General features: G+C 47.7%; 1 protein-coding gene across 1 annotated transcript in view; it reads left to right on the top strand.

Annotated features, from left to right (window-relative positions):
• Positions 1–14,003, top strand: part of KIF26B (kinesin family member 26B) — a 569,059-nt gene that overhangs the window by 204,557 nt on the left and 350,499 nt on the right. The window contains exon 3 of the mRNA XM_007990011.3: positions 5,636–6,169. Within this exon, the coding sequence (XP_007988202.3) occupies positions 5,636–6,169 (534 nt within the window). The remainder of the gene's footprint in view (positions 1–5,635; positions 6,170–14,003) is intronic.

Raw genomic sequence — 14,003 nt, forward strand, 5'->3', positions numbered from 1 at the left:
CATGTTGCAGCAAGCAGCGCTATTAATTGCATTCCCACCTGCCTTTGGCCCTCCCAGCTGCCTCACTTGCGGAACACGATCATTCAAACTGAAGTCATTCGTGGGACCACCTCTCTCTGCAGTAATCCCGAGCAGAATCACTTAGGCTGGGCACAGCCGCTGCCTCCCAGGATAATTTGGTTTCTTATGTAGAACAACTGTGGTCTGACATTTAACGTTTCTTCCTCTGGAGAGTACTTTTTTCTTTTTTTTATCTCGTGAACTTATTACCCAGCGTGTCTTTATGCCTTTACATTCAGTGCGTTCACGTGCTCAGCGCGGTGTTCATGTGTGATCCTCATCCTGGGTGAAGGGCTGTTGGCTTACAAAGCAGACTGGGAACAATGACAAACCTTGGGTTCAGACTCTGGATAGACCAGAAGGAAGTTTCTACGTGAGTTTTATGCTAATCAAGCAGGGGTGCAGGCGATCAAGCAGGGGTGCAGGGGTGCACCTGCTATCTCAGGGCAGGGCCTCATTGCTGTCACTACTGCAGTTGTTATTTTGACTGTCTCAGGCCTCACCTGGAGTAAAACCTCATTCTAACACACCCTGTGTTCTTTCAAATATCCCTCCCTCTTCTTTCCCCTCTTCTTTCCCCGTCTTTCGAGAACGTGCTGTGCTTGTGTCCTCTTTGCCAATCAGAGTGAGCCACTTGGGGACTTTCGTCCACGTACATGTTGTGTCAGTGTGAACGATAGAACCTTGAGGGTGGTGACTTCCCCACCCGGAGCCACGGGACGTGATTCCTTTGTCAGACGTTCTGATTGGTTCCTGGCTTCCCTCCGCGGCGGTCTTCCCTCTGCGGTGGTCGCATGCCTGTGTGTAGGTCTGGGAGCTCCATGAACAACAGGGATCAAGGACACTGACATTCCGCCGGCTGCTGTGTAGATTCAGCATGGTAACGGGGTGAAGAGAGTCTCCGGTGAGAAATACTCTGGGTGAGAATGACCCTTTGTGTCTTCGTCCTTCACAGCCCATCAAGCGCAGGCGGAACATGAGGTGCAAAGGTCAGGGAGCTGATGAGCATCGAAGAACAAAATCTTCCTGAGGAAGGGCCGGGTGCAGTGGCTCACGCCTGTAATCCCAGCACTTTGGGAGGCCAAGGCGGGCGCATCACAAGGTCAAGAGATCAAGACCATCCTAGCCAACATGGTGAAACCCCATCTCTACTAAAAATACAAAAATGAGCTGGGTGTGGTGGTGCGTGCCTGTAATCCCAGCTACTCAGGAGGCTGAGGCAGGAGAATCGCTTGAACTGGGGAGGCGGAGGTTGCAGTGAGCTGAGATCACGCCATTGCACTCCAGCCTAGGCGACAGTATCTTCTTTATTTCAGCACTTACTTTCTGTAAGCTATGGCTGTTGACCGTTCCTTTTTGAAGTTCTGAGTTGTACTAAAATGTTTATGTATAATATGTGGAGAAGCACTTGATTTACTCAGGCCTTTTGATGGTAAGAACTCACAAAGGGTTTTAGATCAAGGGTGGCTTCATTGAAAAAACACCTCTGACATCAGCCAGCAACCGCGTTTTCTTTAAAGACTCTCAATCTCAGCTTTTCCCTGGATGAGAGAGAAATGGGTTATTGGCTACTTCCTGGCTGTCTGTGGTGGTCGTATGGCTGGTGGGCCCACCTGTGCTGAATGGCTGTGTTGGCGCTTGCTGGGCTTGCTTTGGCTGGCACAGGTGTAAGTGGAGGACAGGTGTGAGGGGCGGGAGTTGGTGATGATGTCTTGTGAACCCCGGGGGAGCACTGAGCTCCATGTATGTATGGATTGGTCCTGTGAGTCACTACAGACTGGGCTGGAGGTGGCAGCAGAGGCATGTGGCATTGGGTAGTGCAGGAACCAAGAAGGCCCCCTGGACTGTGAACTCCCAGAGAACGGGTATTGTTCTCGTGCACCCTCAGAGCCCCAGCCTGGGGCAACGCCGGGCATGCTGGAAACCAAAATACCTACTTATTAAATGTCAGCAGCTGAGCCACAAATGGCAATATGCTGAATAAAGAAGGTGGTGCTTCAAGGGAGAGGAGTGAAATCAAGGGAGGAAAGAGAAGAGGGGCCCTCAGAGCCAGGAGTGGCTCATGCGATTTCTGGAGAGTGGATGTGTCCCTAGGTCAGAGCCAAATCCAGACTCCAAGGGCTAGCATCGAAAATAAACTGTGATGTGCAGACATGACTTCTCTCTCTCTCTCTCTTTTTTTTTGAGATGAAGTCTTGCTCTGTTGCTAGGCTGGAGTGTGGTGGCATGATCTTGGCTCACTGCAACCTCCACCTCCTGGGTTCAAGCGAATCTCCGCCTCAGCCTCCTGAGTAGCTGGGACTACAGGTGCGCGCCACCACACCTGGCAAATTTTTTCCTATTTTAGTAGAAATGGGGTTTCACCATGTTGGCCAGGATGGTCTCGATCTCTCCTGACCTTGTGATCCGCCCGCCTCGGCCTCCCAAAGTGCTGGGATTACAGGCATGAGCCATCGCGCCCGGCTGACATGACTTCTCTTAGAGCTGCCTCCTTTCTGTGGCACTTCCTCCATATGATTGGGTTAACAAAAATATTCTAAGTAAGCAACTGATCTGAGGCTTTTTGAAACCAAACAGTTTGGTGCCTTGAAAGCATAAGCCATTGGTTATGTGAGAAAAACAAGAACCTGTATCTTTGCATATATTGGGGCACAAATAAATCCCGTTTGAATGAATGAACATTTCCTGGTGAAAACATGAGGTTGGAACCCTTCTGTGTCTGTGGGAGAATAGGAATCTGTTGATGGATATGGCTCTTTGGCTTAAAGTGAAAAATCATGAACTGGTGGTCAAGAAGTCTAGGCATAGTCCACGCTTTTAACCCTCTGGGACCTGTGTATCTGTAAACTGAGGTGACGCTTTGTTCTGAAATGGTCCCTAAGGGGCCCTTTCAGGTCCTGCTACACCTCTGAGTTGTGGTTGGAGACTCGCTGGCCCTGTCACTGAGGAAGACACCTCGAGGCATCACTTCCTCAATGAGATTCGAGGCTCGCTCGACCTGAACCTCCCGCCGCTTCCTATCATCGTGTCTGGCTGTCTTGTGTCTCCCTCCTGAGCCACCCCTTGCTGCCGCAGTGTAAAGAGGCCTCTTGATTTATTAATCAATTAATCAGTGCACACTGAGGAGCTGTTCAGGGTAGTTAAACAGGGAAAACAAAAAGCTGGAGCCTGTAATCAAGATGGATCATAATTAAGAACCACCCCCTAACTGCTGCTCTTCCTGCCCCGCTCGCTGCCTCACAGCTCCCTCCCCGCCTACAGCTCATCAAACTGCCTTCAGCTCTGATGGGGCTTCTACCCCATACAAGCCGACAGTGAATTTCAGAAGGGCCGATTTTATCCCTAATATCCTAGAGGAAAATAAGCCTTTAGATGAGCTTTATCCATTACCTGCAACGACCGTTGAGCCCCCAAAATGGCATCATAGCCCTGTTCATGTATGCACAGACCATACTCTCCTCTCCCCATTCCCCATGAATGGAGTCATGGAGCTGGAAGGTCCTTACCATCAGGAAAGGCCATGGCCCTGTGTGACAGACGAGAGGTTCAGTGAGGTTAAGTGAGTTGTCTGAGGTCACTACAGAACTCTAACGTTGGGGCGGGCGTGCTGGCTCATACCTGTAATCCCAGCACTTTGGGAGGCCGAGACGGGTGGATCACGAGGTCAGGAGATCGAGACCATCCTGGCTAAGACGGTGAAACCCCGTCTCTACTAAAAAATACAAAAAATTAGCCGGGAGAGGTGGCGGGCGCCTGTAGTCCCAGCTGTTCCGGAGGCTGAGGCAGGAGAATGGCGTAAACCCGGGAGGCGGAGCTTGCAGTGAACTGAGATCCGGCCACTGTGCTCCAGCCTGGGCAACAGAGCGAGACTCCGTCTCAAAAAAAAAAAAAAAAAAAACTCCAATGTCACAAGTGGCAGAACTGGTAACCATCTGATACTCAACGAACACTCCTAGTGCTCATTTCTCTGTGTAATCCTCAAGCCAAGTAAATAAGCGACATTGTTATCATTAAATCCATTTTCTGATTTCTTTTTCATATGGGTCTCTGAGCTAGATTTTTGTTTTATATATAAACATTTTATAAATATATATTACATATATAATAATAATATATAGTATTTTATAAGGTTTTCTGTCTATGTTGCTCAGGCTGGTCTCAAACTTCTGGCCTCAAGGGATCCTTCAGCTTCAGCCTCCCAAGTAGCTGGGATTATGGGTGCCAGCCACCGCACCTGGCAAGATTATTTTTCTTAGAGACATGTCTCGCTCGGTTGCTCAGGCTAGAGTGCAGTGACGCTGTCCTAGCTCACCGCAGCCTCAGACTCCTGGGCTCAGGCAATTCTCCCCCCTCAGGCTCCTGAGTGGCTGAGGCTGCAGGGGTGTGCCACAATGCCTGGCTAATTTTTAAATGTTTTATAAAGATGGGGTCTTACTATGTTGCCCAGGCAGGTCTTTGAACTCCTGGCCTCAAGCAGTCCTCCCACCTCAGCCTCCCAAAGTGCTTGGATTACAGGCCTGAGCCACTGTGCCCAGCTGATATTTTGTAATAGTAGTTTTAGGTAAAGTTTGAGGGGAAAGCTATCTTGGACTGTTTTGCTTTAGTGGGTTAGAATATCAGATACCTGGATAGAGACATGGCCAGCTTCCCTAGGGCAAATAGTAAACCTGAGTTAATCTACACAGGTTTGCTCGGCTGCTGGGCAAATAGTAAACATGGGTTAATCTACACAGGTTTGCTCGGCTGCTGGTACAGGCTGGATCTCTGGGTAGAATGTTTGGTTTGCTTCTGTTCCAGTGGTACTTAGCACACAATGCTGATAAGGCCAAGATTTTCTTAGAACAGAATCTCTGTTCGAGGTTGCAAGTTGCACCTCCGTCTGCTACTAACTTTCTGTGGTAACAGGAGGCCGAGGGGCCTCAGTGCAGTGGTCCAGAGTTGCACTCACCCCGTGTCATGCCTGGACAAACGTTTGTTCCTTTTAATTGAACACCTTGGGAGAGCCCAGGGATGGCTATCATTCTTTAGTGGACATAAGAATAAGAATGTTCTTGCCAGGTGCCGTGGCTCATGCCTGTAATCTCAGCACTTTGGGAGGCCGAGGAGGGCAGATCACGAGGTCAGGAGGTCAAGACCATCCTGGCTAACACAGTGAAACCCCGTCTCTACTAAAAGTACAAAAAATTAGCTGGGCGTGGTGGTGGGCGCCTGTGGTCCCAGCTACTTGGAAGGCTGATTGAACCCAGAGGCAAAGGTTGCAGTGAGTCGAGATCGTGCCATTGCACTCCAGCCTGGGAGACAGGGCGAGACTCCGTCTCAAAACAAACAAACAAACAAATGTACTTGTTTGGCCTGGCGAAGAAGATACTTAGAAGTCTTTTTTTTTTTTTTTTTTAACTTCTTTTTAAAAGTTTTCACTATAAAATTCTTACATTTGTCAAATGTGTTTATCAAAAATGGAGGCTTTTCTGCCATTGTAGCTTCTCATTTCTGTTGAATGCCAATCAAACTATCAAACGCTTGAGCAGCCTTGGAGTTATAGAGTCTCCCTTTCCTCTGCTTCTGTGTTCTCTAGGACCCTGCTTTCTCGGCTGTGATTCACGACAAACTCCAGGTCCCCAACACCATCCGGAAGGCATGGAATGACCGGGACAACCGCTGTGACATTTGCGCCACTCACCTGAACCAGTTGAAGCAGGAGGCCATCCAGATGGTGCTGGCCTTGGAGCAGGCAGCTGGCAGTGAGCACTATGACACCTCGCCCGGCTCCCCGCCACCGCTCTCCAACATCCCCACCCTGGTGGGGTCCCGGCACGTGGGTGGGCTCCAGCAGCCCAGGGACTGGGCCTTTGTGCCTGCCCCCTATGCCACCTCCAACTACACAGGCTTCGTCAACAAGCACAGCAGCAAACCCAGCAGCCTTGGGGTCAGCAATGGGGCGGAAAAGAAGAGTGGATCCCCAACCCACCAGGCCAAGGTCAGCCTCCAGATGGCCACCAGTCCAAGCAATGGGAACATCCTCAATTCGGTGGCCATCCAGGCTCACCAGTACCTGGACGGCACCTGGTCCCTGTCGAGAACCAACGGGGTCACCCTGTACCCATACCAGGTAAGTAGCCTGGGTGAGCCAGGAAGAGCAGGGCTGGCTCGAGTCAAAGCAGAGAAGTGGGCAGCACTTCCTTCCTCTGCCTCCTCCTGGGAACTCAAAGCCTAGTGTTTCCAGTGGCCCCCACAGAGTTCTCATCAAGGTGCCCCACCCAGACCTGCCTGCTTCGAGAGGGTGCTGCTGTATCCTCCAAACCTTCCACACCTCCCCTTTCTCCACTCTTCAGTGTCTCCTTCCTGAGAGACCCTGCTGGTCCAGATGCTGCCAGCAGCTTCCCAGCCAGCAGGTTTGCCACATGGCATAGCCATGAAGAGGTAGGCCACAGAGATCCTTGGACTGGGGTCCAAGCTCCGACTTGGCCACTTATTAGCAGTGTGACTTGTCACAAGGGGTTTGCCCTGTCTTAGGCTCAAGTCCCTCATTTATAAATGGATGTGAGTCATGAAAATGAAATAAGATAGTGTTTGCATGACATGTAGGCCAATATCTGCCATATAGTAGGGGATCATTGTTGTGCCTGTTAACAGAGATTTTAGATGTTAAGACAGATGAGTGAGAGGCTTTTGAATGAAAGGATATTGTGAGTCCCAGGAATCATGGTTTTAAAGCAACCTGTGGAAGTGTTGGACATTGCTAAGAATAAAATATACGAAGGAACAGTGATCCGTGTTGGCACTCTGCTTCCTTTGTCTGTACCTTCCAAAAGTGGTGTAGACGCCCTTTGTGACCTCTCCTCACTTGACAGACCCAAACTCTTTTCTATTTGCAACTCACCTTGAGAACTATTGGTACTGGGCTGCCAAAAGTGCATTTTCCTTTTCAGTTATTTGAATTAGCACATGCCCCCAAGTTTCCCCATAGAAATAAAAAGCAGGTCTTAAATCTCCCAGGGAATCTTTAAAGATGATCTGACTTTGCCTGGATGAGTTTTCTGTTGGATGAGGACTGGATTTTTACTGTAAGTGGCCTCTATCCCCTGCATCAGTGGTGTGGGAAGCAGCAGAGAGCACTGACCGTCACTGGAATGGAGAGGCGGCCACGGGCAAGGATGTATTAGTCAGAGAAGATAGTTGGTATATAGAGCAAATGATTCTGGAGACCTCAGGTTCTTTCTCACTTAGGTCATAGGGGGTGTTTGGTGGGTGACCTTCCATTACGACGTGAGCACTCAGATTTCTTCCACAAATGTGTCACCGTCTTCCAGGGGCCTCAAGAGTCCTTCACCAGACCTTCTGTAACCAGCCGGGAAATGAGGGGAGAGCGCGCGTGTGGAGGATCTCACAGGAGGATTTGGGGCCCGGCTTTGCCTGAAAGGGATGTACATTGCTTACATCTTTATTCTGGGCGGATCACGAGGTCAGGAGATCGAGACCATCCTGGCTAACACAATGAAATCCCATCTCTACTAAAAATACAAAAAATTAGCCGGGCGAGGTGGCGGCGCCTGTAGTCCCAGCTACTCGGGAGGCTGAGGCAGAGGAATGGTGTGAACCCAGGAGGTGGAGCTTGCAGTGAGCCGAGATCGCGCTGCTGCACTCCAGCCTGGGCGACAGAGCACGACTCTGTCTCAAAAAAAAAAAAAAAAAAAAAAAAAAAAGAATTCAGTCTCTGCCGGACGTGGTGGCTCACACTTGTGATCCCAGCACTTTGGGAGGCTGAGGTGGGTGGATTGCTTGAGCCCAGGAGTTGAAGACCAGCCTGGGCATCATAGAGAAAACCAGTCTCTATTAAAAATACAAAAATTAGCCAAGTATGGTGGCATGCGCCTGTAGTCTCAGCTACTTGGGAGGCTGAGATGGGAGAATTGCTTGAGCCCGGGAGGCAGAAGCTGCAGTGAGCTGAGATTGCACCACTGCACTCCAGCCTGGGTGACAGAGCAAGACTCTGAATCAGGAAAAAAGAAGCGTGAGAGAGAGAGAGAGAAACAGACAGACAGACAATTTAGTCTCTTGACCCCACCTTCCCACTGGGGAAGCTGGGGAAGCTGGTCTACCCATGAGACCAGGAGAAAAAGGAACAAGTTGAGTGAACACATAGCATAGTTTTGTTATGCTGGACAAGGTATAGGGAAACGTGAAGTGAGTTGAATGTGGTTGATAAAATTCCTGGTGACTTTTTCTAGAGTGTTTGAGAGTGTTCGTGTCTCTTGCTATCTGGAAAGAAAGTGGGAAACGTTGATCATTATCCTAAGACATGAGCATTCGTGGACTGTCGAACTTTTCACTTAACTGGGTGCTTTCTAATTTACAAAATCTAACATATACATGATTTCACTGAACCCCACAGTAGGCCTATGAGGTAGGTGGGGCAGGTGTTAGATCTTCCTTTTACAGATAAGGAATATGCTGCTTAGCGAAATGGCCGTACAGCCAACGGCAGAACCAGCACCAGCTCTCCCCGTGCCCAGGGAATGGCTTTGCCTACCACGGCTTCTTCCAACTTTCCTAGGTTACCCCAAAGTAAGCTGCCAACATTTTCCAGATATGGCTCCTTTTCAGACCCTGTGTCACAAAGAAAAGAACTCATTTTACCTGCAGGGGCCTCACTGCCCCTAGACTTTTGGATAGAATTTTCTGGGATGTGTATGTAAATATAATGAAGAACCAGTGGCGTCCTGTGGGGTGCTTCACGGTCTAATCTTGGAAGTAACCATCTAGGGCAGGAACAGAGAAGGGCTTCTTTGCATCATGGGATGATTTGCTTTTTTTTTTTTTGTTTGCAGTTTTAAAATATACCATTTAGAAAATTATAAAAAGTAACATGTTTGTTGTAAAACAAAATTTAAAATGCATGAGAAAGTTTAAATAAGACTTTAGAAGTTGATGTCACCCAGATACAAACTATGTAACATTTGGGGATACTTCTTTCTAGCATTTCCTATACTTTCAATTTGTAAAATTGTGACCAGGTTCAATTCTATGACCTGCGTTTCACTGAATCCATTGGGTGCATTTCCCCATGCCGTTACATGTTTCCCTAAAATATTATCTTTAGCAGTAACGTATTTCATTATATGAATATTATCCACACTATGGAGATGTCCTAATTTATTAGGTTGGTGCAAAAGTCATTGCGGTTTTTGTTGAAATAACAAAAACCGCAATGACTTTTGCACCAACCTAATACATAACCAAACATCAATTAATTAGAATTTAGGTCTTTGCTACTGTAAATAAAATGCTCAGGTGAACATCCTTTTACCCAGGCCATCGTTTCCACACATCCCTGGGTTGTGTGAGCCGCATGCTCATGTTACACAGACAACTCACATTTCACCTTCCAGGACCCCGAAGCTCTGTGTCACACGCACATTGGCTGTGCGGCCATTTCGCTAAGCATCAGGGGCCGGTTAGAAGACTCAGCGCCTGCGCCAGGGCTGATGATCGAGGACAGATGAGCATGAAACTGGTGCTTCCTATAAAATATTCAAAGTGAGGTGAAAGTTTGTGTGTAAAGTGGAAACACTGAAGATGCTGCTTCAACGGCCGGTTAGGGGATTATTTGTGTGTTTCTTTTATTTGTGCAATGATTCTTTTCCTTCTCTTTCTTCCCAAACTCAGATGAAAGAGAATTTGCTGTACAAGTATTTATTAATCTCTAACCAAGTACCAGGCACTGTGCTAGGTGGTGGGTGGGGCTGCAGCCTTGGGCTGGAAACCCTGGTTCCTGTCCTAAGGTCCTCACCGTGGGACAGAAGGCAGGTGAGTGCAGAGGTGAAGAGATGCCCCGCTGCTTTGGGGGCATGCAGACAGGCTCCTAATCCTGCCTGATGTGGCAAAACCAGATACAACCAAGATTCACACGAGCCACCAGCTTGTGGTCGTCCTGGGTACGTTACGTTGCTTCTTTCCAACTCGAGAACAGACCAATTCATGCATTTCCCCTGAGTAATAAAAGGACCAGAGGAAATCTCTCTGGGATCAAGAGATTTGGTGCCTGGCTGTGAATCCGCATCCCCTGTGTTGTGACTGTGTCGTCCTGACGCCCCGGGGTGGGGGCTTTGGGTCTGGCCAGACTGAGTGTCTCCTGTTGCGGACATCTCCCTGCAGTAAATATTGTGCAGTTCGCAGTCTAGCCAGCTTGTCAGAGATGGTTGACTGCTCTGAAAGCTGACCTCATTTTTCCTGCTCACCCGTACTCCCACTTTCCTCCCCACAAAGCAGATGGCCTCTGGATCAGTGCCAGAGCCGTTCCCCGGGCAGAGAAGCATCTAGACCTTGTCACCACCGCAGGCGCAACTCCATACCTACAGAACCCGAGCCTCTAGAAAATGACTCTTCCCTTCTGCAATTTAGATGTAGCAAGGATGAAGACGACGCGGACAGGCCTTCCAGCAGTGAGCCTGGTGGAACCCGCGTCACGCGGGTGATGGAATGGTCCCTCGAATCCCTCAATCCCTGTGACCCACACCACTGTGTCATAATCTCCAAAGGTTGTGGTAGGAAGATTCTCGATTCTCTTTTGATATATCCTTCACATTTCTAAAGTACGTCCAGAAAGACCAGGAACCTGTAAGCATCACAGATAAATAGGAATCGATCCAGAGAGATTTTAAAAAGAGTCATTTAGGAAGTACTGAGATGACATCAAAAACGTTGAACAAACCACAAAGATAATTCTCATTAAATATCTTAGAAATTTGATTTAATAGAAGATTATAAGATGGGCTTTCAAAGAAAGACTTTCTTCTGTTCATCTGCAGACATTTAGCATAATCTATACACACAGAGAAAGCAGAAAATTCTCTAGCACAGGGGTCCGCAGACCCCAGGCCACAGATTGGTATGACTCTGTGGCCTGTTAAGGAGCCAGCCGCAGAGCAGGAGGTGAGTGGCGGATGGGTGGGCATTACCTCCTGAGCTCCATCCCCTGTCAGAGCAGCAGTGCCGTCAGGTTCTCCTAGGAGCGGAAACCCTACTGTGAACTGTGCACGTGAGGGATCTAGGGTGCACGCTCCTTACGAGAATCTAATGCCTGATGATCTGAGGTGGAGCAGTTTTATCCCATTTCCGCCCCCATTTGTCTTCCATGAAGCTGGTCCCTGGTGTCGGAAAGGCTGGGAATCACTGCTCTAGAATCGTCATCCTTTTTCTTCCAACTTTTATTTCAGGTTTGGGGGTACATGTGCAGGTTTGTTACGTGGGTAAATTGCGTGTCACTGGGGTTTGGTGTACAGATGATTTTGTCGCCCAGGTAGCGAGCATAGTATTTGAGAGGTGGTTTTCCGATCCTCACCCGCCTCCCACCTTCCACCCCCAAGTAGGCCTGGTGTCTGTTGTTGCCCGTCTTTGTAGCCATGTGTTACAACCTTCATTTGACCACATGAAATTGTGACTTTGAAAGGATGTGTCTAGATTAGTTCCTTGTAATCAACTACAGATTAGTTACCTCTTTTTGAATGGCAGCTGCTTTTGCCTGATCAGCATTTTTTATAGTCAATAACTGCAGGGAAGACTGTACACACAGAATTATAGGATGTTGGTGATGTTGGTGTTAGAATGCACCTCTGTAGGATGGTAACTGGCTTTTGCATCATGGTAGGAGATTTGGAGACAGAGTCTTATCTAGTTCAAGCCTGTAGTTCCACCAACTATTAAACCAGTTTAGTAGCTTGACATCTTAGTCTATTTCCTTACCTATTAAATTCCTACTTCACAGGGTGATTATAGGGAACAATTAAGAAGAAGGTGTGAAAATATTTTATGAACTATAAAGCAGGAATACCGTATAAATTATCTATTTCAACCCTTTCATTTGCCAGAAGAGAAACCTGAGGCTGAGAGATTTGAAGCTTCTTTTGTTCAGAGTTTTCTAAATCCTAGCTGAATCTCTTTTACTAGATCACACACTCTTGGACAACAGGGACTCATTTTGTTCTCATGCCCCTCACAGCAGCTAACGTGAAAATGTGGTTCTTTATTAGAGACAGCTCCTATTTCAGGGGAGCACTACAATTATTTTCTATGACTGACCCTAGTTTAGGAAAGAATTCCAGGCCAAAGACCTATCTAGAACCCAAGGATTTTGGTGGAAACCACCAGTCATTCGATTCCAAGCTAATCTTTAACCCGAAGTATCTTAATGATACTTAGTAAATCCTTAGATTCAATGAAAAGAACCTAGCTGGCATTTTGATGCCACACTCAATATAGGGGCATTTGAAAGGATAGAAGGACTTTATTTCATAGGACTTCACTCAATTGAACTTGTCAAGAAAATTCAGAAGATATTAGATTAATATACAAGTAATAAATCCGTCACGGACTGTTGATAGAATGAAGGTCATCCATGTGCATTCCTTGAGTTGGAGGAAAATGCTCTCAATACAATTTTTCCTGCATTCTCTAAAAACATCCATTGGAATTAACATGAGAGATAATGCTGGACTGAACTCTGGCTGAAGTCATTATGAGGTAGTCTCTATTACAGCTTTAGGAACGACCATGCCTATGAAACATAGCCATTACTGGAATTTATATTTTAAGTTATGAGCACAATCTGGGCACGGTGGCTCATGCCTGTAATTTCAGCACTTTGGGAGGCCAAGGTGAGAACTGCTTGAGGCCAGGAGTTAGAGAACAGCCTAGACAACATAGTAAAACCCCATCTCTACAGAGAAATAAAAAATTAGCCAGGCGTGGTGGCATGCTTGTAGTCCCAGTTACTCAGGAGGGTGAGGCAAGAAGATTCCTTGAGCCCAGGAGTTCCAGGCTGCAGTAAGATGTGATTGTACCACTGCCTACAACCTGGGTGACAGAGTGAGACCTAAGACCCTATCTGAAAAAAAAAAAAAAAAAGAAAGATATGGGCACAAAAGGATGTAAAAGCAGCACCAACCTCAAAATATATCAAGGTTTGCTAAACGGCAGGACCTCTGCAGTGCATAACACTTGCTCCTCCGAGATCAGAAGCCCTGGGGGAGCTTGGTGCTAGCAGACTTCCGAGCACCCCGTAGGAGGAAGGTGAGGCTCTGTGAGGCCCACCAAGTGCTGTTGTACTCAGAGGCTTTGCTTATAGCAGCTTCATGGAAAGCAGAAGCATGTTTTCTAGTGTGGCTGATGTCGGGAGATGAGGTATACACATGCTCTTCCTGGCCGAACCACTTTTCAAGAAGGCACGGGGGTGGCTGTTTCCAGCAGGTCAGGAGTAGAGGATTTTCACCCATGTTCTACCCAGCTCTCGAGGGCTCGTTCACCCACTCGTGCCCTGGAATATGCAGCGCACCCCTTTCTGGGCCTGCACTGGGGTCACTTGCTTCTCTCTTGCTGCTGCTTCTGCCCAGCCAGGCAATAGTGTAAGATGCCACGATTAGACAAGCTATGACGTGGAAGAGATTCTGAAGACCATGGGTTTTGTTTTCTCCTGTTTATAGATGGTCAAAGGTATATTCGGTTATGTATCTTTATGCTTTTTGACAAATCATGAACGCAGGAAAGAGAATCAGTTTGTGTATTCGGTCATGGACAGACATTTCTCAAAGCTAGAGTGTTCAGGGTGAAATTCCAAAAGGGTAGTCACAGCTAATGAATGTGGACGGGGCCGTGGTCTGAAGGGAGCACCCAGACTTCATTGGGAAAATGCAAAAATGCGTTCAATCTGGGCATTTGCTTGGTGTGGTAGACCGAAGAGGGGCCCCCCCAATGATGCCCACACCCTGATCCCCACAATCTGTGGATGTCTTACCTTACACAGTACAAGGGCCTTTGCAGATGTGATTAAGTTAAGGAGCTGGAGATGGGGGGGTCATTTAATTTAATTTAATGGTTTTTTTTTTTTTTTTTTTTTTTTTTTTTGAGACGGAGTCTCGCTCTGCCACCCAGGCTGGAGTGCAATGGCG

The sequence above is a fragment of the Chlorocebus sabaeus genome, chromosome 25 (genome assembly GCF_047675955.1).
Source record: "Chlorocebus sabaeus isolate Y175 chromosome 25, mChlSab1.0.hap1, whole genome shotgun sequence".
Lineage (NCBI taxonomy): Eukaryota > Metazoa > Chordata > Mammalia > Primates > Cercopithecidae > Chlorocebus > Chlorocebus sabaeus.